The sequence below is a fragment of the Salarias fasciatus genome, chromosome 23 (assembly GCF_902148845.1).
Source record: "Salarias fasciatus chromosome 23, fSalaFa1.1, whole genome shotgun sequence".
Taxonomy (NCBI): domain Eukaryota; kingdom Metazoa; phylum Chordata; class Actinopteri; order Blenniiformes; family Blenniidae; genus Salarias; species Salarias fasciatus.
In genome coordinates this window covers 20,652,277-20,677,436 of record NC_043766.1, presented here as the reverse complement: position 1 = coordinate 20,677,436, position 25,160 = coordinate 20,652,277, and the positions used below count along the sequence as shown (strand labels likewise).

At 41.6% G+C, this 25,160-nt stretch overlaps 2 protein-coding genes across 2 annotated transcripts in view; one reads left to right on the top strand and one right to left on the bottom strand.

Annotated features, from left to right (window-relative positions):
* The first annotated feature begins 563 nt into the window (after positions 1-563).
* On the top strand, positions 564-4,826 carry elovl8b (ELOVL fatty acid elongase 8b). The gene is made up of 8 exons (XM_030083469.1): positions 564-786; positions 860-917; positions 2,355-2,542; positions 2,685-2,765; positions 2,909-2,965; positions 3,195-3,309; positions 4,299-4,426; positions 4,526-4,826. The coding sequence occupies exons 2-8, from the start codon at positions 860-862 to the stop codon at positions 4,688-4,690; spliced, it is 792 nt and encodes a 263-aa protein (XP_029939329.1). The 5' UTR covers positions 564-786; the 3' UTR covers positions 4,691-4,826.
* A 2,792-nt stretch (positions 4,827-7,618) lies between these two features.
* The window catches only part of LOC115381431 (zinc finger protein GLIS1-like), an 85,202-nt gene continuing 67,660 nt past the window's right edge, over positions 7,619-25,160 (bottom strand). The window contains exons 7-11 of the mRNA XM_030082797.1: positions 22,551-22,692; positions 19,082-19,256; positions 8,910-9,049; positions 7,908-8,063; positions 7,619-7,819 (exon numbers count right to left, since the gene is read on the bottom strand). Of these exons, the coding sequence (XP_029938657.1) occupies positions 7,677-7,819; positions 7,908-8,063; positions 8,910-9,049; positions 19,082-19,256; positions 22,551-22,692 (756 nt within the window). The 3' untranslated portion in view covers positions 7,619-7,676. The remainder of the gene's footprint in view (positions 7,820-7,907; positions 8,064-8,909; positions 9,050-19,081; positions 19,257-22,550; positions 22,693-25,160) is intronic.

Genomic DNA, 25,160 nt, shown 5'->3' with positions numbered 1-25,160 from the left:
AAATTAAAAAAAGAAAGTCCCAGAGGAGTTAGAACATAAAACTAGTGTAGTCAGCGTTTATTCTGACCTTTTATGATGTATTATGGTGTTTGGCTCTTGTGTGTTAACAACAGTAATTTAAGTTTATGTCCAGTAAAGGGAACCTGGCATGTGAAGGGTGTGAGCACTCTTGTTACTTCCTGTCAGTAAATGCACCGTTTTGAATCAGCTGGAGATCTTTCAAAGAGTGATGACTGTTTTTACTGTTCAGCACTTTGCGTTGTTTTTATTAATATGAAAAGTGCTTTATAAATAAAATCTGATTTGATTTGAAAACAGTGGACTACAGTGGTCCGTGCATTAAGTATAATTCGTTGCCTGCTTTAATTTCTGAGCATCGTTCTGAAAGAAGGAATCCTGCAGACTTCCTTTATAATATGTATCATCAGTTGTATAACTGTTTACTAATAAAGGAGTAGCCAGGGCGCACTGTAAGGGGTTAAAAAAGAAAAAGGAAAAAAAAAAAAAGCTCTTGATTGGGGCGGGTATCCATTCCGGGCCCATGTTCCAGGAAGTGATCTAAGTGACAGCAGTTTGTGAATTTCAGTTTGAAACTTTGCTCGGTGACAGACAGCCTGCCGGTCCTTCCTGGTCCCCGGTCTGCTCCCTTCACGCTCCCCTCGAAGGCGTGGAGCTCAGCGGCGCGTGCCGGCTCTTCAAATCTGCCCAAAAGTTATTGCACACACATCTCCACGCGGCGTCCAAAGGTTCCCCCGCGCTGTCAGTTCAGGTTACTGGGTTTTCAAGGTGAGCTGACTGTCCTGCCGCGGACCGCGACTGCTTTCCGGTTCTTCTCCGCTCACCGTTCCTGTGTTTTCAGATGGCTGCTGCCTGGCAAAGTCTCGTGTCTGTGCACCAGAGGATAGTGGACAACGGAGGTATGGTGGCACATTATATTCCCCAGAGTTTCGTTTATGTTTTGCACGTATTTGTTCTTGCATAAAGTGAAGCAGTGTAACAGTGCTCAGTGTGTGGACGTGAGTGGGAGGAGGGAGCTGCAGATGTGGTCCTCCACTGAATTCACAATGTCTGCTTTGTCACTTGTGGAGATTTGCCTCTCCAGTGGTGAAACACAAATATTACATTGTACACTGGTGTGCACATACATTCTGTTGCGATTCTTAATGATAATACATTTTATTTATAAACTCCTTGGTTGGACAGGATTAAAAATGAACTGGTCAGTGAGATCAGTTTGACTTAAAACAAGAAGTGACAGTTTAAGGTGTGCTGAGGAGAATCAGTGTATCTAGGCTGCTGGAGATAAATCTATTTGGCAAGAGCAGAAGGCTCACACCCCAGGGAAGATTCACGGATGCAGTCAGGAAGGACGTGGAGATGAACGGTGTCAGGGTAGACGGGGCAGAGGGTATTTGTGTCAGATGACCTGCTGTGAGCAGCCAAAGCACAAAAAGAAGAATTAAATTAAAACTGTCTGGATGAATGAAAGTGGAGTGGAGTGATCAGCGAGAATAAAACAGGTTGAAAAAATTAGTTTTGAATGAAGATTTGAACCGATGGTGGGAGTCCAGGCTGGTGGTTCAGGAGGGTGGATGGAAGAGGAGAACATGTAAGATACCGGGGATTGCAAGTTGACCATGAAATTCAACAGAATCTTGCTGACATTTGGACTCTTATGGATGTTTCATTTCAGCTTCTCAGTTGACGAAAGTGTAAAAGTGATGTGTGATATAGTCGATCAGCTTTACATTGCGATTCAACACTTTGTGTTTCCTATCGTTCTAGTGCTGAAGACTGTCAGTAAAAAGCGGGTTATTTCAAATATTGTCCATGAAAAAACATGCAGGCACGGACTGCTCTTTCTCACACCCGTTCCACATGTTTCACAGATAGGATTGCTGCCTTTTTCAGAGCTAAACAAAAATCATGTGATTGTTTTTACGATTTATTCAGGTCAGATGACTTGATTTATCCCTCTCAGTTCATGTACACAATCCTCCCAAGCAGCCACACAGATCTGTAGGTGAAAAGTTAACATACTGGGAACATTTTCAAAGCCTGAAAAGAGTAATGAGTCAGTTCATTATTGTTTACTCAATAGGACAAAATGAGAGAGTTGACAGGCAATTATAAAATTAAACTGTTAAATTAAGGTAAGGTGTGTCTGTGTCCAATAACCGGAATGAATTAAGTAGTCATAACATCTGCCTGAGGACAGACTTGCTAGTCATTTTGCTTGTGCTCTCACTGCCACCTCTTTTTCCTTTTGAGACCTTCTGTTGCATTCAGGAGAGTCGTGTGATTTGTTCTGCTGAACTTAAATGTCTCTGACACAAAACAATGTGTATCTACAGATAAGAGGACAGATCCATGGCTCTTGGTCTATTCCCCTGTGCCAGTGGCCATCATTTTCCTGGTTTACCTCTGTGTAGTCTGGGCCGGTCCTCGTCTGATGAAGCACCGGCAGCCCGTTAACCTCAGGGTTGTTCTCATTGTTTACAACTTTGCCATGGTGGGCCTGTCTGCGTACATGTTTTCTGAGGTATGCTTGAACTCATCTTTGTTCATTTTTAACAGGAAACAAATTTGTGGGAACAACAGGAATGAAAATATGATATCAGGTTAAATCATATCATTTGATCATGAGTGATTCTGTATGTGTGATTTCCTGTGTGTGTGTTTAGTTCCTGCTCACATCCTGGCTGTCTAACTACAGCCTCCTCTGTCAGCCTGTAGACTACAGCACCAGCCCACTGGCCATGAGGGTGAGAAAGTTTCTTCTGAAAATGCTTTGAAATCTGCTGAGATTCCACGTTAGATACATGAAACAATCCCAGTAGTGAGTGAACTGTCAGTCCTGTTCAGAACAAGATGTGTTTGACTTCATTACATTGTTTCCTCTCAACAGATGGCCAGCGTTTGCTGGTGGTTTTTCTTCTCTAAGGTCATCGAGCTCAGTGACACGGTGTGTTATCTTAAAATGAATTTGCACAATCATCAGAAGTGGGAAACAGTAATGTTTGAGTATGCTAACAGAGAGAACCAGCAGAAATGTCTTTAAAAGGATATTGCTCTCCCTGGGATGTTTTTAACTTTGATTTAAAGGGAACGAGTTGAAACAGTTTCTGAACCAGTTTTTCTCACAAGAATCTGCCTTTTGGCCAAAGTGAAGTTTCTTTTCTTGTTCTGTGCAGCTCTTCTTCATCCTGAGGAAAAAGAACAATCAGCTCACTTTCCTTCATGTTTACCATCACGGCACCATGATCTTCAACTGGTGGGCAGGAGTCAAGTACGTGGCCGGAGGACAGTGTGAGTTGTAATTCCACCTAAAAGCATGTGAAAGGATTGATTCTAAGCAAACCTGTAACCAGATGTTCACTTGTTCAAAACCCACTCCTGGCAGGGCATTGCCACGGGTCCTTGGGCAAAGCCCCTCAACCCTGCTGGGGTTTAATCAGAAACAGCATACATTCGCTGTAAAACTTGTCTAAAGTCGGACGTGCCTTTTGCGTAATCCACAATGGTGACCCTCGAACACAGAAGCAGCAACTCAAACAGACTCAGAGCAGGGCACAGCAGTTCATTTTCTTTTTCTTTTTTTTTTTCTAACCTGTCCTGTTCAGCATGGAAGCAGCAGAATGGCTGCTGTGACGTGCCCAACACATTTGCTCTTCCAAGAGGAGCCTATAAGTATCGAGCTCCTCTTGTTAGCGTGCTTTTTTTAATTGATTGTTTCTATTTTGAGTACTGATACAGGATATTTCTGGACCTGAGAGGGGGACAGAAAGTGAAAGAAACTAAGTGAGAGAAACAAAAAAGTGATCGGACAGATAGTAGATTTATCCCTTCATGGTGCATTTCTTGCTGAGCATCAGTCAAGGTTTTTATATTTTTATTGCTATAGCTAAACACAATGGTCTGTCCTACACAAACTGAACTTTGATTTCATTCAATGAGTACTCAGATTTTATTGTCCATATCTTGTTTGAAGCGCTCTTAATCCATCTCTTTTTCACTACTAGCTGTGTGTTTTTTTGGGTTAAATGTGGTTTGCTCTGCTTGTCAGTACACAGTTGAAGGGCAGGGCTTAGATATTACTTCCTCAAAAGTATGAGTAGTTTCTGGTTAACCTCACACAAGCCAGTCAGGGACAACCAAAGTGTTGCTAGTGGCTGAACATTGCACAGGTCTGCTCTAAGGTGCCAAAGGTAAACATACACCACTATTCAAAATGTTGCTTCCTAAATTCTGGGGAATAAATATTTATCACAGTCCTCTGTTTGCACCACATTCTGCAGCCTTCTTCATCGGCCTCGTCAACACCTTCGTTCACATCGTGATGTATTCCTACTATGGCTTGGCTGCAATTGGCCCTCACATGCAGAAGTACCTGTGGTGGAAGCGCTACCTGACGTCACTGCAGCTGGTGAGTGGCTTTCTGTCTGCAGGACACGCGCTACCCAGTACCCACATACAACAACACAGTGTCTGAATAAACCTGTCGTTCTGTTTGCTGCCTCTGCAGGTGCAGTTCATGCTCTTCCTCCTGCACACGGGCTACAACCTGTTCACGGAGTGCGACTTCCCTGACTCCATGAACATGCTGGTTTTTGGTTACTGCATTACCCTCATCATCCTGTTCAGCAACTTCTACTTTCAGAGCTACCTCAAGAAAAGGAAGGAAAAATGAGCCCAAAAACACATAACGAGCAAAGGCACGATGATGTGAGGAAGACGATGTGGGCTGAAGAGAGTTTGATATGCAGTATTGACCAGTGTCCACTAGAGGGCACAACACGCCCATGGCAAGAAGTTTCAGATTTAGTCAGGCAGACACACACACAGACACACAGGCACGCACGGGCACACACACACACACAATTAATAAAGAAGATGAACATTCCATTATTTATTTTTTTGAAGTGAGAAAGAACAAACATTCAAATGACTGATGTAAACAAACTGTACATTTTATACAAATGAATAAAGAATGGTTGATTCTTCTGCAATATTACTGATTCGATGAGTCCAAACTCTCTGACGGTACATCCAAAGGCAAAAAATAAAACTTCATCACAATACAGAAAGGCATGTTTTCAATATCCACTGCTAAAACACCACAGCAAATTTATATATTCATTTATACACTTCAGTCTAAAACAGATTGGAAAAATGTAGACTATAGAAAGAAACACACAGATGCGAGAAGGCATTTCATTTGCCCACTTAGGGGTTTGTAGGTTATAAAGCTGAGGAAACTGCATATATAAGATCAGTCTGTAGTGTGAACATGCAACTGTGCAAAACCACAGCTGTAATAATGACTTAAGATTTAGACAAGATCAGTTCTCTGTTCTTAAGGTGAACAGAAAATTTTAAGACTTGGAACAAAAAAACAAACCTTTTTTGCATTTTCTTTCTTTTTTCACATTGTTTACATAATTTCTTCATCATGTTTTTTTTTTTTTTTTTATACATATATAGGTTCAGTATACTCGCATAGACTTACCAAAGTGGTAACAAAAAGAGTAGTCCAGTATGTTTGTCAGATATTTGTTGGACATTAAAAGACCAAATATCAGCAATTGCTCATATGATTATGTATTTTAGATGGAAGTTTGTACCTATTTTTAGTTTAGGAACAGCTCTTGATGGATAATAAAACAAACGACCATCATTTAGAAATTCTAAAAAATGGTTGTGATAGTACCATGGAGTTACAGTACATTTACTAGTTTGTGGGGAAAAAAAAAAAAGTGATTGGATGATAAAGGACAGACATTTTACACATATTCTCAGCTTTCGCTTTCATTTCAGTGTAATTTTTGTGAACTCACTCTGTTGCCTGATTAAAGAAGCAGTGCAGAGGATTTAGACTGGTTTGCAGGCAGAAATAAATACAATATTTAAATATGTTTTCACAATGTTCATAAAGCCAGACGGCGGCCTTTCATAGAGCCCACCACAATGCATGTCTAGGTACTGAGGGATTTAGGTTTTTTCCTGACCATCATAGGTTCTCTTCACAATATATTTTGTTTTTCTGTGTGTTTTTATTCCATTAGTAAGTGCCTGAAATGTGAAGGCTCCTCCAGCTCCCCTGCTGGCCCACATCCACATGTTTCTGTTTCAGACCCACCAGAAAGTCAAAAATCTCTCTAGTGCGATTTCAATAATTAAAGCAAATGTAATTGATCCACACTGTGTTTATTGGATGCACAGCTAAATGTGATTTCTCATCAGACAGTAAGTGCAGAGGACTTTTTTTTTCTTTTTAGGTTTGAAGAAGTAATATCCTTTCTCATCATGTCAGATCTAAACAAGATTTGAATGTTGTTGTTTTTTTTCCCATTCATATTTTTAAAACCTTTAGAAAAAAGCCAATAGTATGGCTGTTAAGTATGGTAGATGTGCTGTAGGTAGAAGCAGAAATCTAGCCTGTCCAGGTTTGTAATTCCAGACACAAACAGTAGCTGGAGCTATTGGTAATTAAAAAAAACAAAAAAAAACATCCAAAAACCCTGACAGAAATTTAAACGATGTGGATGGAAGACATGCTGGCGCCACACTGACTACTGTCACCTAGTGAACAAAAGAAACCTGACATAAATTTTACATACTGCGCCTATAAATATTACTAAACTTTGAGCTCAAATGTAATAAATTCAGAATAAAAGCACACTTAACTTTTATGTATAGCTGTAATGTCAGCATGTACGAACTGCTCAATCAATACATGTAATGTACTTGATTTTGCTCTGCTATGTAGTCACAGCAAAGTAGAGTTTTCAAGCATTTTTTTATCTTCCATCCCTTTCTTGAAGTGGCTTTCTTGAAGTTCGCAAATTATAAAAAAGACAAAAAAGTATACAGTCTATGAAGCTACGAATGTTGGACCGCATGCATAACCTTGTAAATTTGCAAGCCTGTTTTAACAGAATCAGTGTCAATACACTTGAGTGTTTGTGCTACTAAATGCTACGCACTGCTCCTTTAACTGCATTTCTCCTTAAATACTGAAAATCATTCCGACTCCGAAGCTGGAGGTGTATCCAATCACGCAGGGTCATGTCTGGACTGAGACGGGTGACAAGAGAAATTCAAAGAGGTCTTTAAGAGATACAATACTGTATTCATTATATTAGAGTGATTAAAGAAATACAATAGTCTAAATTGATCCAGCAGAAATTGAGCTATTCACCCTCAATTCAAGATGGCTTTAAATGCTTTTGAAAGTTTCCTTCATTGCCTCAAAGTCACAAATCCTCTGACTTCAATGTCTAAGATGGGTGGAGTAGCCCTTCAGCTGACTATTAAAGCACAACATGAGTAAGCCTGCTTTTTTTCTAATCAGATTTTTTTTCTTGAGGAAAGCATATGATTTCATCTTGAAATTAGTTTTTTAATTCAGCAAAAAAAAATATTTTTCTGCTCACATTTGAATTACAGGGTCACAAGAGGTCATTCTTCTAGTCTGAAGTTTCACTCCTGTATATTTGCATTTGGAAATTGTTGATTAAGACTCGAAAGTAAATGTTTTAAGTTGCTACTTTAGAATATAAGTCTGAACGATCCATGTTTAAAGGGGGCTGGTGTACACGTGTGATAGTGTGTGTGAAAGGAGGTGGCCTGCAGCAGAGGCGGTGCGATGAGGCATGTCCAGCTCCAGTCCTGCTCTAAGTCTCTGTGTAGACAGACGACAAGTGGCTCAAGTTGCGGTCAAAGCTGCCCACCTGGAAGAAGATGCTCTCTTCGGGGCTGGAGGAGAACTGGCACCCGGCTCCTCCCTGCAGCTCGTGGGCCAAGCTGAAACCTGGGACTGACACCAACACGGTTTGCTTAATATCGATGCTAATCAGATAAGCGTTTAAGGTTTCACATGGTACACAGAGAAGAAATGCATTCACCTGCAGAGCCGGCATTGCTGGCGGACATGTGGAAGCCACTGTGCTGATGGGAAGTGTAGGTGTGAGAATCTGCCGGGACGTGGACACCACCGACCGTCTGCTCCATCCTGTAGGAGTCTCCAAAATGGAAGCAGCTCTGAAAGCTTCCTTGATATTCTAGACAGCGGGAGAAAAACAGACGGCGAACTTGATCAGGAACCACCAGCATCTACGGGTGATTTTTTTTTCAAGGTCAGTCAATGTCCACTCCATCCGGCTCAAAACTTGATGTGGGTCTTAAATTATGACTGTGCTATATTTGTGCTTCTGCGAACTCTGCCAACTCCATAGTATGTAGGATTTGTCCCCATCGTCTCAGTTTGTGCTCAAAAATCGACCACAGGAGTCACGATAATGGGAAAGCAGCCTTTCCTGGAGTGCTTTTACGCAACTCCCCGACCACAACGTGGTTAGAGAGACGTCCGTGTGTAGATCTTTACAGGCAAAACAGTGTTTAAGGCATTAGGAAAAAGGCTGGAGAGTGACAGCTGAGCCTGCCGTGTTCGGGCGCTGAGAGACAGCTGAACACATGAGCCAGCATTCTGCTGGCTAATTCAGTGCAGGGAAAAGGCTTCCGGCATGTGGTTTTCCCCACTCTGTCTCTACAACTCTAATCTCCCTGTCCTAAAAATGCTCTGACAGAGCCATGGGGCAGTATCGCTGCACAAGGAGGCAACTTCCTCTCTCCAAGGTCTTTCATGTGGGTCTGGTGGTAGATTGAGCATTTGGAAAGACAACACGGGGTGTCCGTAATTGAGTTAAGTTCAAGTGATCTGACACTGTCAGTGCTATCGTAGGAAGTTATTGTAAGAGCGAAAGACAGACTACATGTTCCTGAATCACCTGCCACAGGAAACATCTGAGGATATTGAATTGAGACACCAATGAATGTTTTCAAATACAAGCCAGAACAGATTTCCTGAATCAAGTGAGAATGCGTTCATCCAGAAGTCTTTGGATTACCGTCAGTGGAAGACTGATGGTGGTGATAGTGAGCGTAGGGCTTGTTGTGAGGATGCTTCTCCAGGGCAGCAGGAGGAGGAGGAGGAGGTGGAGGCGACCCCGGTCCCTTCATCACAGGAGACAGGAGGGGACCAGACACTCTGGGGAGAGGACGAGTGAAACAAGAATTTCAGTCTTTTCTTCGATGGTCTCAATAATTTCTCAATAAAATGCCTCATGTATCCCAAACCTAAACACCAGCCCACTAACCACATGATCCCACAAACCCAGCAGAGCAGTTAGTGATCCTAAACACACAGGAGAAGAAACAGTCCAGGCGTGTGGAAACTTGGGCTGCCCACATGTAATCGTCCTCCTACCACATATTATGATCTTAAGTCAACAAGCAGCAGAGTGTGCATTTCAGTCGATGCACACACACACACACACACACACACACACACACACACACACACACACACACACACACACACACACACACGCACGGTGCACCGCTGCAGTAAACCCCTGGCTTTGATGCAAACAGGAAAAAAAAAAAAAACCAAAGAAGAAAAAGCAGTGTTTATGAGTTTTGAAAGAAAGAATATTATCTTAACATGTTTTTGTATTCATAGACTTCAGGTTTGGTAGATGCTAGGGATTTTAAATCACAGTCATCCACACCAAGTGATTAATTTTATTATCCAAATAGCAGTGAGAATTCGCAATTGAAGGAGGAAATAGAAGCTTCACTTTACTTGGCCAAATGTTATTCAAATTTTGAAGGAGTAAGATTTATTCAGTCTCAGCATGCAAAAGCACAAGAAATATAAACCTCACAATCATTCCATCAAAGCACAATGATAAAATGCTGTATTTCTGTTATGTAGCCTCAATATAACAGGTTGACTGTGCATACTTTTCAGAATGAACGCTCTGCGGGGAGCCTCAGCATGTTTGCGAAGGAGTTTTCAACCGCATACGACATGGGGTTCTGCAGAGCGTCATAATTTCTAACAGCTGTTATCAGGTTAATTACTATGTTAAGGTTAATTCCCATGTTGCTGTGGTTACTGCTTAACAGATTTGTGGGATTACATCAGGCGTTTTTATGACAAATTCCATCTTATTACACACATTTGACAGTAATTTTACACTTCTGTTTTAGGTTTAGATGAGTAGTGGAGTCACTTCAATGTCACAACTGCAATCTCACATGTGATTTTATTTTTTAAACTTTGGCAGATGTCCAAACTTAAAGTACTTGCTGTTGTGGAATACTTTCATGTGCGACGGATAAGAAGAGCTTCAGCAAAATCATACAGCCTTGATCCAGTGTTCACTGACTTTTTCTTTCTGCTTGAAGGGAGTTTTTTTTTCTTTTTTTTTCTATTTCCTGCAGCATTACCTGGGCTTGCTTAAAGGTGCATTAAGGAGTTCTTCAACTTAAAAAAATGCTTATTTTCCACCATAAATATGTTACACATTTTCAATGATGTGTACAATGTGCCCTGACATATTCATTACAAGTATCTCTAACAGCGCTAAATTGTCACTTGAAAGTCACAGTGCTGGTCCGGCACCAGCATTTTTTTGGGGAGAATTTGAAAGGAATGATGCAATGCACGCTCCGGCTGTCCTGATTTAGTTAGGTTTCGTTTTGTCCGCCATTACTCCGCCAGATGCTTAGCGAGCAACAACTGAGCAGGATCTTCCAGAAAGTAAGAACAGACTGGCTTCCAGCACTGCCACAACTCCAGCACAGACCCCACCAGGTAAAAGACACTTAAATCTTACTCGAGCGCTACTAAAAGAGCGAGGAAGGAGTCCTCCTCTTCCGTGCACGCCAGCCACAGGGACGAGTTTTTCACGAAGCTGCATTACGCCCAAGGCCTGCAGGGGGCGCTGTTTCGCATAAAACGTGCAAACTCCTTAATGCACCTTTAATGTTTAAACCTGCTCAGAGTGCATCTACTTGGTTTCTCAAAAGCTCAATGGTTTAAATCTGATTAGGGATCTTTCTTTGTGATGTATGAATTTTTTTTTTGCATTAAATTTCTTGCGGTACTTCAGGTTCTTTCCACAGTCCAAACACATCTAACATTAATATGCATTGTTTATGCCCTACATGCCTTCATCTATATTCACTTAAATTAAATTTTATTTGTATAGCACTAAATTCAACACAGTCATTTCTAGGTACTTTTACAGAGTGAAGCAAAACAATTCCACATGAGTAAGCATGAGCAACAGTGGAAAAGAAAAACTCCCTTTCAGCAGCAGCAAAGCTGCAGAACCAGGCTGAGAGGTGGCGGCTTTCTGCTGTTCGGGTTGGCGTTAGGAGATAGGAGAGAAAAAAGTTAAAACAAGCAGATTGTGGGAAGGGATTTAAACTTTGGTTCGGGTAAGGAACTATTGTCAGCTGGAGAAGGCTCAGAGCCCCTGTAACCATAAACTGATTAACAGGAGACGATTGGACGTATTGATGTGCTGAAAGCTTGGCATATCACAGTCTATGTGTAATTAATGAAAAATGAGGGAAAAAAAGAACATTTTTCATTGCAGACTATTAAGCTTCACCTGATGCACACATGTATAAACATCTGTTACAACTGAAAGAAGTGTTTAAGAAGATATATTCAACGTTGTGCTGTAAAACAAATTTTATTCTCTCGCTTTTAAACCTATTCCTAAATGACGTCTGCAAAACGTTTAACACAGAGAAGTATACCAGTCATCAAATCAACTCTGACAAACGTAAAAGTTAAAATAAGCAGGAGGAATATTTAAAGCATTACTTCATGGTGATAAAGATATCCAGAAGCAGTAGTAACCATGTCTGGTATTTATTCAGACCGTGGCCTGAACAATAAATGCAAAAGTTTACGCAAAACTTAAAATGACCAATTTAATGACTCCACATTGCACAATCTACATTAACTTAATGAAAGCCCGATCTGGTCCAAATCCAGACTGATGGGCAACAGACCTGCCTTAAAAAAAAAAAAAAAAAAAAAAAAACAGATCTGGCCAATCAAATCCCCAAATATTCAGCAGCTACTTATGGCTGCGCATCAGGAATGCCAACATATAAACTGCTGCTGTGTTACTACGTGCCGCTGCGCTGCGGAGGCATATGGTTTTCAGTAAGTGCTATATGAACGTGATGACAGAGTGTTGTTGGAGGCAGCCGAGCCCTCAGATGACTGCTTACTGCTGGCCCGGCTGGAGCCTGCTGTATGACCTACTGCTCCATGCGTGAGGGGCTTCTCCCTCCCAGCACCCACCAGCTGGCTCTGGCTCTGGGATGAACATTTGGCAGGAGGTGGCCAGAGATGGGGAGGAATGGCGAATGCTGTCAAACTTAAATGTAAGAAGTAGGAAAGTGTTTTGTGCCAAAAGCTGAGTTGATTTGATATTTTGGTGAACATCAGATGCAGTTCTAGCTTTTATTAGGGAAATCGTGAAAATATGCTTGGAAAAAAGTAAATAATAATAAAGCAGTGGACGCTATAGCTTGTGTAAGAGCTCATGATTTTTCTGTATTCTGTTTACATACTTCATATAAATAAATCCCATTAATTCATTTTATTTCCAATGTTTATGTGAGATTCTCATGATACTAATATGCTATGTTGCTAACTAAGTAATCAAATTTATATTTCACTCAATGCTTTTTCATTTCAGGGAGAAAAATTACAGGATTGATTCCTCATTCGTTTAAGATCTGTTACAGTACAGATTACAATTAAGACCTTAAATTTTTCTGTGCATGGTAATTCATACTAGAGTGGGTTTTGACTCATCAGATAAGTAAAAACTATATTTCGCTGCTATTTATCTGGCTCTTTTCAAACACAGAGCTGGAAAAAAATGTGTATTTTAAATATTGCAGTATTGCAGAAGCAGCTTCAACATCGTAATGGCAGCCAGGTAGGCAGTGGCTGAAAAACAAAGACACGTGGAGGACTGTGGGGGCTGTTCATGAGGGACGTTTGTATGTGTGGTGGTGGTCGGGTGGAGGTTCTGCTGGAATCAAAAACATTTACTTCCACTAAATCATCAACACAAGGAAGATCCCAACTCCTGGCCACTGGGAAAAGACAAGCAGACTGATGTTTCCATTTTTCTCTGCATTTTTTTTAATCATCTATATGAAAGAGGGAAACAGAATATTAGCAAAGTATGAAATCTGACTGTAATATTTATTTTTACATTATAAATGAATTCCAATTTCAGAAGATTGCTTTTTTTTAAGATAGTACAAACCATGGTAAATTTATAATGTGTTTCAGTCTGAGGGGTTAAAGCACCTTATTAGTGATCACTTAAAATTGCTAAATTTTTTGTTGACTTTCAGAAAAAGATTTGAATAGCACAGTGATATAACTATCTATTATTTTATAAAAGACTTTCTATGTAAACCAAGCAATACAATTTTGTGATTTTTTTCATAAAAAGAAATTTACACCGTGCAATCCTCATTAATACTACAATATGACCCCAAAAATAATCTAATGTGAATTAAACTTTTTCTTATTTCAACTGATTCTCCAACTGCTATTGGCTCTAAAGTACTGCAAACAGGCGATAGATAAACAGTTCTGCTCTTTTCAGCTTCCAGTCTTTGAAATCATCTACTTAAACAAACCAAGGGGGGTTTTGGAAAACCAAGTTTGCCCTTCATGTCAGTGTAGTTTAGAATCGGGATCACATGGCTGTTGACTTTGGGTCACATACCTGGTCTGAGAATTTTAGCGATTCCTGTTGGTATTCCATTTGGTTACTGATTTCATGTTCATACTGTACACGGACTGCACTTGACTTTAATTACTACTGCGACAAAACTGAGGATGCCTGTGTGGCATCTTGTCCGAGACCAGCTCTGGAGACGCTTGCTGTTAGCGAGCCTGACTAATCCATGTGTTGGCACCGGTCCAGCGCATGGCCATGTGGTCCTGCAGAGAGCAGCCTTCCCCCAGGAGCTGCTGTCAGCACAAACTCAGGAAACAGTTATACTGTTCATATTTTTACAAGCTGCCTCTATGTGCAGCTAAAGTGAATCATAAGCTAATCACTGCCAGGTGCCCCCAGCCCTGTTCTCCACTCTCTGACTTGCTAGATACTTGAGGCATGAGGGGAATCTTTCATATGCTGCATTAATCTGCCCCCCGAAATTCATCTTCACTGACCATCTCCTGGTTTTTCCAGCCAACACGCCCATTCCTCTCCCTGTGAAGTGACGAAACGGTTTGACCTCTGACCCGGTGAGTCGTAGAGTCAGAGGCAATATTAAAACTATCAGATTAATGGAAAAATTTAACGCTGTAAAGGTCACATGCTCAGGAAGGACACGTGCAGCTCTGGAGCAGACGCTTATTGAGCCGCTTGCTGAGGGTGACTTTGGTTTTCATAAAACGTCTTTGTCACAAAGAGATGTTTCGAGGTGGTTAAGAGCGGAGAACCTAAATGGTTTGTGAGGTTTCACCCTTTGCTGAGTCAGTTGAGCACCAGCTTGGTGACTTCAGCCTGGTTGTGAGTAATATGTCAGAACGGTGATCTCATTTTGGGAATTGGATTTTTGAAGTGACTCAAATCTGTCTTTGACAAAAACAGAGCAGAGGGACGCTCAAGCCTTAATCCACATAAAGTTCACCCACAAAATGACTTGGACTCAGGTATGTGAAAACAGACGTCATCTCTGCTGGCCTACTACTGTCCAGAAAGACGACAATCCGTGAAGTTTTGGCTCGCGATACGCGGAGGCATGAGGTGAGGGATGGAAAGAAATCAGAAGATTCATGAACGGTGTTGCTCCGCTGCTCGTTCATCTTCCTTTCTCTGCGCTGAACTGTCCCACAAGGGAGTGAGGATCAGACCTTGTCCTCCACAGACCCTGCAATCGCTGCAAACACCCTCGACCTTCCCTCTCATCTCCCCCTTTTTGCAGCCGACCATTAAGCCCTTCTGATGGATGATGGGGGCTTCTTTGGCGCAGATCGGTGGGAACGCTTCTGTTTCTGCTTATAAAACTAAAACAGCGCTTGAGACACAGCCTACAGCATCATGACTAAAGCTAAGCTAAAGCTAAGCCAGCCCTGCAGGCCTCAGCATGAAAAGTACAGACGGGGCTACAGAGATTTCAGCGGTCCGAAAATCTCTAAGAGAGATAGCTGTCCCAAACAGAAAGGATACATCTTTAATCACCATCCTGAGAGGAATTTGAACAGTACGCCATCCGATTCCGCTCTGTGAGTTAACCGTTTGTGTCGGTGGGTTAACTGAAGACCAGACGTTATTAAAGCAGGGACCACAAAATGAGTGACTGACCACATGCTGCCATGAGACACTACCTCAGAAATGTTTTTGTTTGGGTTGTGAGATTGGCATTCATTTTCAGGATCACTGGAAAATGATAATGGCTGGAAGACAGACAGCGTAGGGTTTCGGGCCGTGAACGTCTCCCTTCAGAGAGGGAAACCTTAATGTAGCCCTGTGCAGTCTCTGCCGCCACTCTAATTCAATTAGCCCGTGTCAATCACAGCCGAGGTATCAAACCACCTCAGACTAATATTTGCAGAGGGGCTCTAATATCAATACACAGGTAAAGGCAGTAGCTCCCCCCCTCCTCTGCAATTATATAACCACATTTGGTCCAAAGCAGTGAATGACAACATTTACCACCCATCTGTCTGTGAACACTGGCCGCCATGGTCGCACAGCCCCCCCAAAACACACACACACACACACACACACACACACACACACACACACACACACACACTTGTGTGCTCGTGCCACGCCAGTTGCCAAATGTATTTTAACTGGCATATCTTGATATTAGTTTCAGAAAAATGACACAGGTATTCACAAAGTAAAAGGAGTCTAAATGGCCCATTTAAGCCAGAGTAAACACATTTAGCCATGAGGTCAGAGGCTGCCACACTAGAGGCAGGTTAGTTTGATAATTTTGTCAAAATGTTTAATGTCTTGCTAAACCGTTTGGGAAAAACAAGTGCAGCGCTGATATTGACTTTGGCAGCTGCCTGTGTACTGAAGGCTTTAAACATGTAAATCAAATGCTCCATCTTCAGGCAAATGTAAGTAGACGTTTCATGCTTGACTGGTCGCGGGTCGCCGCCACAACTCACTTTTTGAATCCTCAGCCTGCCCTCCATCCATACTGTGCGATGAACAGATAGAGCACTACACTGTGTGTCGGTGTGTGTGTGTGTGTGCATGCGTACATTTGCAGGCATGTGTGTTAAGTGTGCACGTATGTGAAAACATTGTGGAGTTCTTCGGGGGTCAAACATCTTGATTTAATGAAATTTGGAAATTGCAGTAATTTTAGAGAATTGTCCTCACGCTGCTGCGTGTGTGTGGGAGCGATGGCACAGATAGTGAGTGATTAAGGGGGATTGTTTTTTGTTTGCTGGGTTACATATCAATGGGAAAAAAGGGGGATTTTCTCACCTTGCTGCATCCACACACACACACACACACACACACACACACACACACATATAACGATCACATGGTCTTCATCAAGCACCAAATGGAAAGAGATCCAAATCTAGCATGTCATCCTGCCCGTGTAACAGAGTATCACCCTACTCAGGTCCTTTTCACTTTCCATACCTGTCCTCACTGCGGTAATTGTGCGTGCTGCTGAGAAAAGAGGCACAGGAACTGCAACCTATTTTCACTCTCCGCCTTGTGCTCACGGCTTGAAACAACACACGGCCCTCCAGATGCTTCCAGGCCGACTTGACGCCTCTGAGCGGCGCTCGTACGTTTACATCCCGGCAGCCTGGCGGTGCCGGTCCACTGCAACTGTTTGTGTTGTACGTCAAGCGCTCTGCTGTACCTCACACCCCTATCACCCGCAATCATGTGTGTTTCCTGGACTACTATATGTAAACCCGCTCACAGACGGAGCCACACATGTGAGTTCAAATGTAAGAAAGACATCAAACCTCATCGCGTTAGCTGCCCAGGCTGTATATACTCCCAATAAAGTGTGTATACACACACAGACACCCAAAGAGCAGACCACAGAGTGAAAAGAAATCATGTTTATGTAACACAATCACTTTTGTAACACAGAGTTTATGATGCCTGATTCCATCTTCTCTTTCTCAATGTTATTAAATTGTAAAAGGCTGTTTTTCTTCATTGCTTCCCCAGTTTTAGACACAATGCTCAGTACAGTACACACTGTGCCTCCTGACGACACTGGGGCTCTGTAACTTTGCTCTGCAGGCTCTCTTGGGAAATCATCAGTGCTAATAGGAAACACGCTGTGCCTCACGAACACACATGAAAAACACACATACACAGAACGAACTGTCCATCCATGCTGAACGACACTTCAACAAAGCAGTTGTGTTTGTCAGAGGTGGTGCTGCAGTGCTTGTTCTCTTTTAAAACCCTGGCTTCTAATGTTAGATCCAGCTGGGAAAAGACGTACTTTGTTATAGTTCAAGAATTTCTGTGATGGATGAGATGCTAGACCATCAAAAAAACATGTAGTCTCACCAACAAATGACAAATCACATTGGAGTTTCTGAAAAATAGTGGAGTATCATTAGTTTTGGTGGTTTTTTTCATTCAAAGTACGTCCAGATGAATCGATTTTCACAATTATCTGGGAGATTCATCATATTTCGAAATGGAACAATTAACGCAGTTGGTTTTTTTTTTTTTTTGTCCGTCTGAACATAAGCCGCATACAGTGACACTCATATGTATAAGAATCGTTCGCCCTCGCATCTGTTCTCAGAGAGAGGGCAGCAGAACTCACAAGATAAGCACCGGCGGATGATAATGTCCCTGCTGCTTTGATGCTTTACCCTCATTAAAGTGTGAATCACATCCACAATAAATAGAGCTCGTGATGTGTCATGTTGACCGTGTGGTGACCAGCACTGCCCCTCTTCCCACCAGGGACGTCTCAGGAGTTGAGGAGTAGATTTTGTTTCCAGTAAGAAAGCCAAAATGGGTTTGTCAGCAGGACCGCGGGACTTAGCCTAGCATGATCTAAGAGGGTTCGGCTTGGACGCAGGATGATAAATAGGTGGGAAACAATGGAAGTGAAGGGTCAAAAGTAAAATCATACTGTGAGATTGAGGCTTTACAGGACAAGAAAAGTCATACTTTACAAAATGCTGCCAATTACTGTGTATTCATTGAGATACAGACAGTGTTGGGAAAACTGCAGAAAGTCAGAATATTTTTACTTTGGTAAATTTTTCAGATATCTGTATTTGTTGAGTATTTAGAACTTTTTTTTTTTTTTTTTTTTTTGCATATTTTTATTGTACTCCCTACATTTTAAAACAAAAATCAAGACCTGTGTCACAGTGAGAGGCTTGATGTTATACAGTAACAGTCATCAACACTGAAGGTGGAAACTAATTTAAGGGAGTTCAAGTTGGATTACATACCAACATTTATTGTTTTATCTTTAAAATAAAAGTTATTCCAACTCAAACGTTTGCTGTATATGTAAGTACATTTTCTATATAAAGTCTCACCTGTTTATGTGTTTTCAGTTTCAAGAATGACTCAAAATCATTCTGCAAGTTTCTGCAAGTAATAACAATGATCAAGTTGTATCCATGTTGACAATTATAGTATTAAAATAAGAATGGTGATAATGTGATACAGCACTTCTACAACTGTTTTCATGAAGAACAAAAGCAACTAGAACAGCAATAGTAATAAGTTAACAACTTTCTGCTGGATTAAATATGTTGTGGCAGATAGTTATTTTAGTGCGGCACTGACAAAACTAGATATTGAGAAAGTGAGGTTCTTTCCAGGAAATGGCAGATTATTATGTAAGACACTAAGCTTGGTCAGGTTTGCGAGGCAAAAAGGACTTTCTTTTATGTGTCTTGCTCAATTCATCCACAAAAAAAAAAAAAAAAAAAGAAAAGAATTTCTGAGATGCCGGTGACTTTTCTCCCCCTTTAAAATGTTTGCATTTAGGACTGTGGCAAAACATCAAAGATTATCTGAAGGATTTTCCAGCTCTAATCTGGTTAAATATGTTTGCATTTCCCACCCTGTTGACACATTTAAAGCGGCTCCCACCCTTCACAGCGACCCGGAGCGTTGCTTGAACGTATCTCAGCCTGAGAATCCAAACGGGTCCACAGTCGGCTGCACATCTGCGGAGGACTTACCCGTCCCGTGTGCCATCCATGCCTGTCAGTGGGGACAGGTGATGGGGGCTGCTGAGGTCCCGATCCAGGCGGTGCTGTCGGGAGGGCAGGTCAGTGGCGGAGGCAGGGTTGGGGGCGGGGGAGAGCAGCTCCACTGGGGCGCCGTGATGGGGGGTACTGGAGCCAACGTACAGGCCTGAAAGACAAACAAAGCTAATTTGGTAAACGTGCCAAATAAGCTCAAGAGCCCTGTACTCCGTCTTTCCTTTGAGGAAATTAAAAGCCATTTCGTGGCAACAGGATTTTGTTTTGACAACTTTCATCCAATCAGTGAGCTTTGCAAAATAAAATCTCCTGTGTTTGCACTGTTTGTAATTTAGGGTACATTGTTTGCGCTGCCACGGGAATTGGCCTTGTTTGTCCTTTTAGCTATTTTTTTCTTGTTGCACAATAAAAAAAAAAAAAAAAAAAAAAAAAAAAAAAAAAAAAAACTAAATTGTTACATGTGTTTGAAGACTAACTTTGAACAGTAGGGTGTTTAAAAGGAGGAATAAGGTCACAAGTATATAAAAAGTAAATGTGCAGTAGAGACTAAAAGTATCCTATAAATTTCTGACTGTTTCAATATGTCTTTGGGTTTTTCAACTTCTTTAAAATCCTTTTTTTTTATAATAATATTTGATTCGCATTTCATTGACGCACTGATCTGTGGGGGTGCATTATATACTCCTCATGCAGGCTGCATGTTGTTAACTTTCTCTACTGTTTCAAGCTGCAACCTATTTAATACTGAATTATCTTCTTATTCAAAAAGCCCTGCAAACAAAAAAACTGCAACTAATAACTGTCAGTTTTATTGTTTATGTTTTGTTTTGTTTACAAAAATGCCCATCCCAGATTTATCACTGCCCCAGGTTACATCTTGAAAGTGCTGTTTTCTCCAAACATGAGGTTCAAATCCAGAGGTGTACAGTTTTAAAGAATCAAACACATAACCAGCAAGAATCTTTCTTTTTTCCTGGGACTCGTACTCTTTCTTGCATGGATGCACACAATCCTTGAGAGCTACATGGACGTTCTACTCCAAAAATCTTCTTGAACACCTTTTTTAAACCTGTTTTTCAACAGATTAATACCATCAACTGAAAAACATTTTGCCCGATGGAAATCACTTAGTCTAAGTCAAGAGCGTGGCAGTCTCTCCACTTTACTTCACCTAGATCAGAAAATACCATTTTCTGTCTTCTGCCCCCTTTATCACCTGATTTAATTCCCAGCGTCCGAGCGGACAGCGCTGCACAGGCTGTCTGGGGCAGTTAAACAGTGATGATAGCAGAGCACAGGAGGAGATGAAAGCGAGAGAAAAGATTGGTGCTCCTGGTTTTGCAGTTTCCAGGTCCAGCTGTTCTCAAGTGGAAGCATGCCGAGGCCTGATCTGACAGCCCTCTGAAATGGTTACAAGCTTGATTCATTACCCCCAAATCATCAATCACAGACCTTAAATGTTTTCCCCTTTAGCCCCAACATCTGCTACCACACCGGCAAAACAGTCGACAAATAATGGCTGTGATTGCCTCAATTTTATCACTAGTTCCTTGCGGAGGAAGACGGAGAATCTCTTTGAGAGCTGGAGGAGGATTATGTTCTGAGGATGAGGTAGAGTCACTCTCTGAAAAAAGTTCTGGAGGAAATGTGCGAGAAGGAAACATAGATGTCTGCTGGCCACTCAGAATAACAGCAGGAGTAAGTTAACCTGTGCTCTAAAACTATGATGAGTCCTTCCTCTGGTTAATCAGCGAGAGCTCTAATTATGCTCTGTAAAACAGAGAGTGGTTTCTCGTAAGTCCTGCAGCAGACATGTGAATAAGAGCAGGATTAAACCCTGCAAACAGGAAAGAAGTGGAGCTCTGACTGGAAGCATGACTCATTTTCTGCTTCACAAGTGTTAATGATGGGATACCTTCCCACTTTGCTCCACTTCTTCCATGCATCCTATTGGCTTGAGAACAAAGTCAAAGTCACGTAAATACAGATCCCGAAAGCCAACCTGCAACATCTCTGCTGGCCTGGAATAACACAGCATCCTTGAATGGTTTGGCTTCATCTCACAAGTGAACTCCTCTGGGGCTCTAAACCATTTAAAACAAGAGAGCAGGAGAGCAACATCCTCCCAGAAACAGGGGGAGGTGAGAGCTACCAAGCCAAGAATCGGGGGCTCACTTCAACATTCAAAGAAGAGTTGAGCCTTCACAGTCGTCAGCGGCGTCCAGAGCTCCAGCAACAATAACAGGGAGCAACGGGGTGCCTGGACCGGTTGCAGGCAGAAAACAAGGACAGATGTGTCCATAAACGCAGGAGGCTGTGGTGCATCTTGCTTGTCTCTAATGCTGTTTTAAGCTATTTATACCTATCTTGCTTCTAATCCAGGGTGGTGATGACTTTTAGTTGTGGTCAAATTCATCAGTTAGATCAGGGCCATATGTGATGAATAACATTTTGTTTGTCCCAGCTGCTAATGGTGTTTGCCGTCTTTTCATGACAACAGGACAGGTTAACATGACACAGTTATGAAATACAAACAAACTGAACAAAGACCATGAGGTTGTGACACTTCTTCACTAAACCTAAATAACCAGGCACGCTCACACAACTGAAACATTGATACAAAATAAGCACAAGCAATTAAAGACAAATCATGTACTGCAAGTTGTTTACGTTTGGTCAAACTGTGAGTATGATTATTTTACTGCCTGAGAGCACAGAATTGCCACAGCACATCTGCATGAATGTTGACATAACTGCTGATTGCCACCAATGACTTGGAGACTGCTTGGCCAGGTGTTGGGACTGCTGCCGATCAGACCTCAGATTCTGGCCTGTTCTTCTGTTTCGGAACAAATATTATCTGGTCATTGATGCTTTGAGATGTAGCCAGTCTCTTACACTCATAGTTTACTTTCACTGCCTGCGTTATCGATCATAGTCACAATCAATTAAAGTGCATCCAGTATAAACCTGCATATGAGTGACATTTGTGATCCTCCGTCATGAAGAGGAACAAACATATACAAGTCGCTCTGGGGTATAAATCGAATGCATATATTTACACATATCCAGGGTGTACCCTGCCTTCACCCATAGGCAGCTGGGAGTGGCTCCAGCCGCCAGTGAATTATTTCCTCTAACTCTGGTCGCCATGCTGTTGACTCATAATTAGAGTTCTTTGCTTTCTCCAGTCCCTCGGAGGATGTTTCCAGTGGCTCTGTAGCAGCATATTAACATTACACAGTGACAGCTAGTTGTCCCACATGGCATGTATGGCAAATTTTGATAAACAAGGATTAATACACAGTTTATTTTTAACAAGTGTGCTAGGTGAAAATGTAGCTGGATCCCACACTTGTGTTGCTGATTTGTTGGATTATCTTAATACTGCGTGATGTGAAGTAGTTGTGATTAAAGTAACGACTGGCTGACGTCTTGTGAGCACCTTGTGTGAAGATGTCCTGGCCGAGGGCGGGAGAGCGTCCATCTTTGCCATTGTAGAGGTGCTGCGAGGAGGAGCTCTGAAGGTGCTGCATGGACAGGCAGTCACTCAGGACGTCCTGCTCCAAGTGAGGGCAAGGCCGGAGCTGAGAGGAATAAACAAATATAATAACAAACTGAGTGCATTTGCAACAAATTATGCTGAGTCATTTAGAGAGCACTCCATCTGTAAGGTTATGCAAGCTAGAAACAAAACACAGCGTATTTGTGAATCCAGTGCAGGATGTGATTTTTCCCCTTTTCTCTTTATGTATTAATGGCATAGTAAAGTTAATGAGAAACAGCATTTCTGCAAATGAGGATAAATTGTCAGTCAAGAAGAATCACAGGAAAGATCCCTTTTGAGTCATGCGTTGGCTATAAACATAATGAATAAGGGGTCCCTGTACCAACTCGGAGCCAATCGTAAGACTGCTTCTGTTTCGAGCACCGTCAACTGTAATGCGGACAGCTGAAGAGACATTTCAGCTGGAATTTCAATCACACGCCACAAAAAAGAAACTTAAACCCAAGGAAAACTTGTGTCAGTTGTTGATATGGGACATCTGCCTTGTGTATCAGTAGAGCAGCTCACCTCTGCTGGATACATCAGTGGATTTCTATGTAATAAAATATTATAGCTGCTGAGTTGCACACCAGGCCTGTAGTAACTATCTTATCTGTCCTCTCCTGCCTCAAATGTCAAGACAAGAACTGCAATCACACTACTAGTGATTATCAGATGCAGACAGGAAATATTGGAAACCAACAATGTGTAATATATTACGATCAACGGGAATTATGGAACTCAAACACAACAGACTTTATCCATGTGGTAAAGGATGACTGCCTTTTTTGTGTGTATAATTATTGTAAGTTAATCTAATGAAGTCACAACTAAAGCAACTAATGACATTCGGTTACAAATTCCTGCATGATTTCATTCATGATTTCAATTCATGCATGCATATGATGAGAAAATGTGTGATTAGAGTAATCTGAACAGCAATATTGGGATATTTGTGCCAATAAGATGAAAATTTTGTTATTGCAGGTATGATTTTCTTTTTTTCTTTTTTTTAACTTTTGGCCAGTTTTTATGTTCCCACTGTGGCTGCATATGCCTGTTCACTGTGTACTCTGGTTATGTCCAACAATACAAAGCCATTTAATTGGTGCCATTAAGTTGGTCACAGGTATGATCATGTGTGTGCAGGTGCTTGTCTCTGTCTGTGTAAACCATATTTACTCTCAATATAACCAGCACAGCAAAACATATGTAACAGTAAAAAGCAAAAAGCAGTTCTACCTATACCTCAAACATGGACTGTTGGAGGAGACTGAAGAATCAAGAGAAAACTTTCACACACCCAGGAAGAACATGGAAAATTGCTGTAAAAAAATGTGTGTGTGTGTGTGTGTGTGTGTGTGTGTGTGTGTGTGTGTGTGTGTGTGTGTGTGTGTGTGTGTGTGTGTGTGTGTGTGTGTGTGTGTGTGTGTGTTCTTGTATTTCTATCCTTGTCGGGGCCAAATGTCCCCACAAGGATAGCAAAACGTGGAACGACGTGCCTTGTGGGGACCTTTTTCCGGTCCTAAGTAGGAGAAACAGTGTTTTCTTGACCATGTTGTTGTTACTGAAAAAAGTAAAAGTGCAAAAACATTTCTTTAGGGTTAGGCTTTGTTGTGGTGTGGGTTAGGGTTAGGGTAAGGGTCAGGGTTAGGGGCTAGACATAAATGGGAGTCAATGGACGGTCCCCACAAGGATAGAAATACAAGACTGTGTGTGTGTGTGTGTGTGTGTGTGTGTGTGTGTGTGTGTGTGTGTACTGCTTTACAGGAGCCTGAAACGATCATTGGCAAAATGAACAAAAGCCTTGCAGTGTTTTTCAGTTCTTTACTTAAAGAGTGCCTACCGACATGATGCTCCATGGTTTGGTACGAGAGCAGTACTGGGGCAGATAGGAGGAGGCTACAGACGACAAGGATTAGTCATGCTTTGGTTTATTTAACAACTATTTTGGACTCTTTTTTTTTTTTCTACTTTATGTTTTTAGAATTTGCACATTTATGCTCCATGTTGTGGCTATATCCATGTATCTGCCTTCAGATTGCCTGTCTGTGGTGTGTTAGATCAATATATCACATTCATTTAACTTGGCAGTCATTTGAACTGTGTCTGTAAAAGTACAGTGTTGTGTTTACAAACCACTGCAACCGTGTCAGCCACAAGCTGTGTACTTTATGTATTCTGCTCACCCTTCAATCCACAAATCCAATCTTTGTTCCTCCATAAAACTCCATTCCAGATTTTGATTTTGCTGTGGGACTGTGGATGGAAACTTTTCTCAGTTGTACTGTATCATAATGACATCTGCTCTACCCTCTGATTATTCTCACACAGTTTATCAACAGCAACTGAGCCAAGCAAAGGGATCACTTTATCTGTGACTTGCCTTTTTTTTTTTTTTTTTTTAACGTCCTCTGCCTATCTGCCTATTTAAATCATAAGTGATTTAACTTTTCAGCATGGCTTGGCTTAACAGTTTTACAGCCAAAATCATCCAAGTTTTGATTT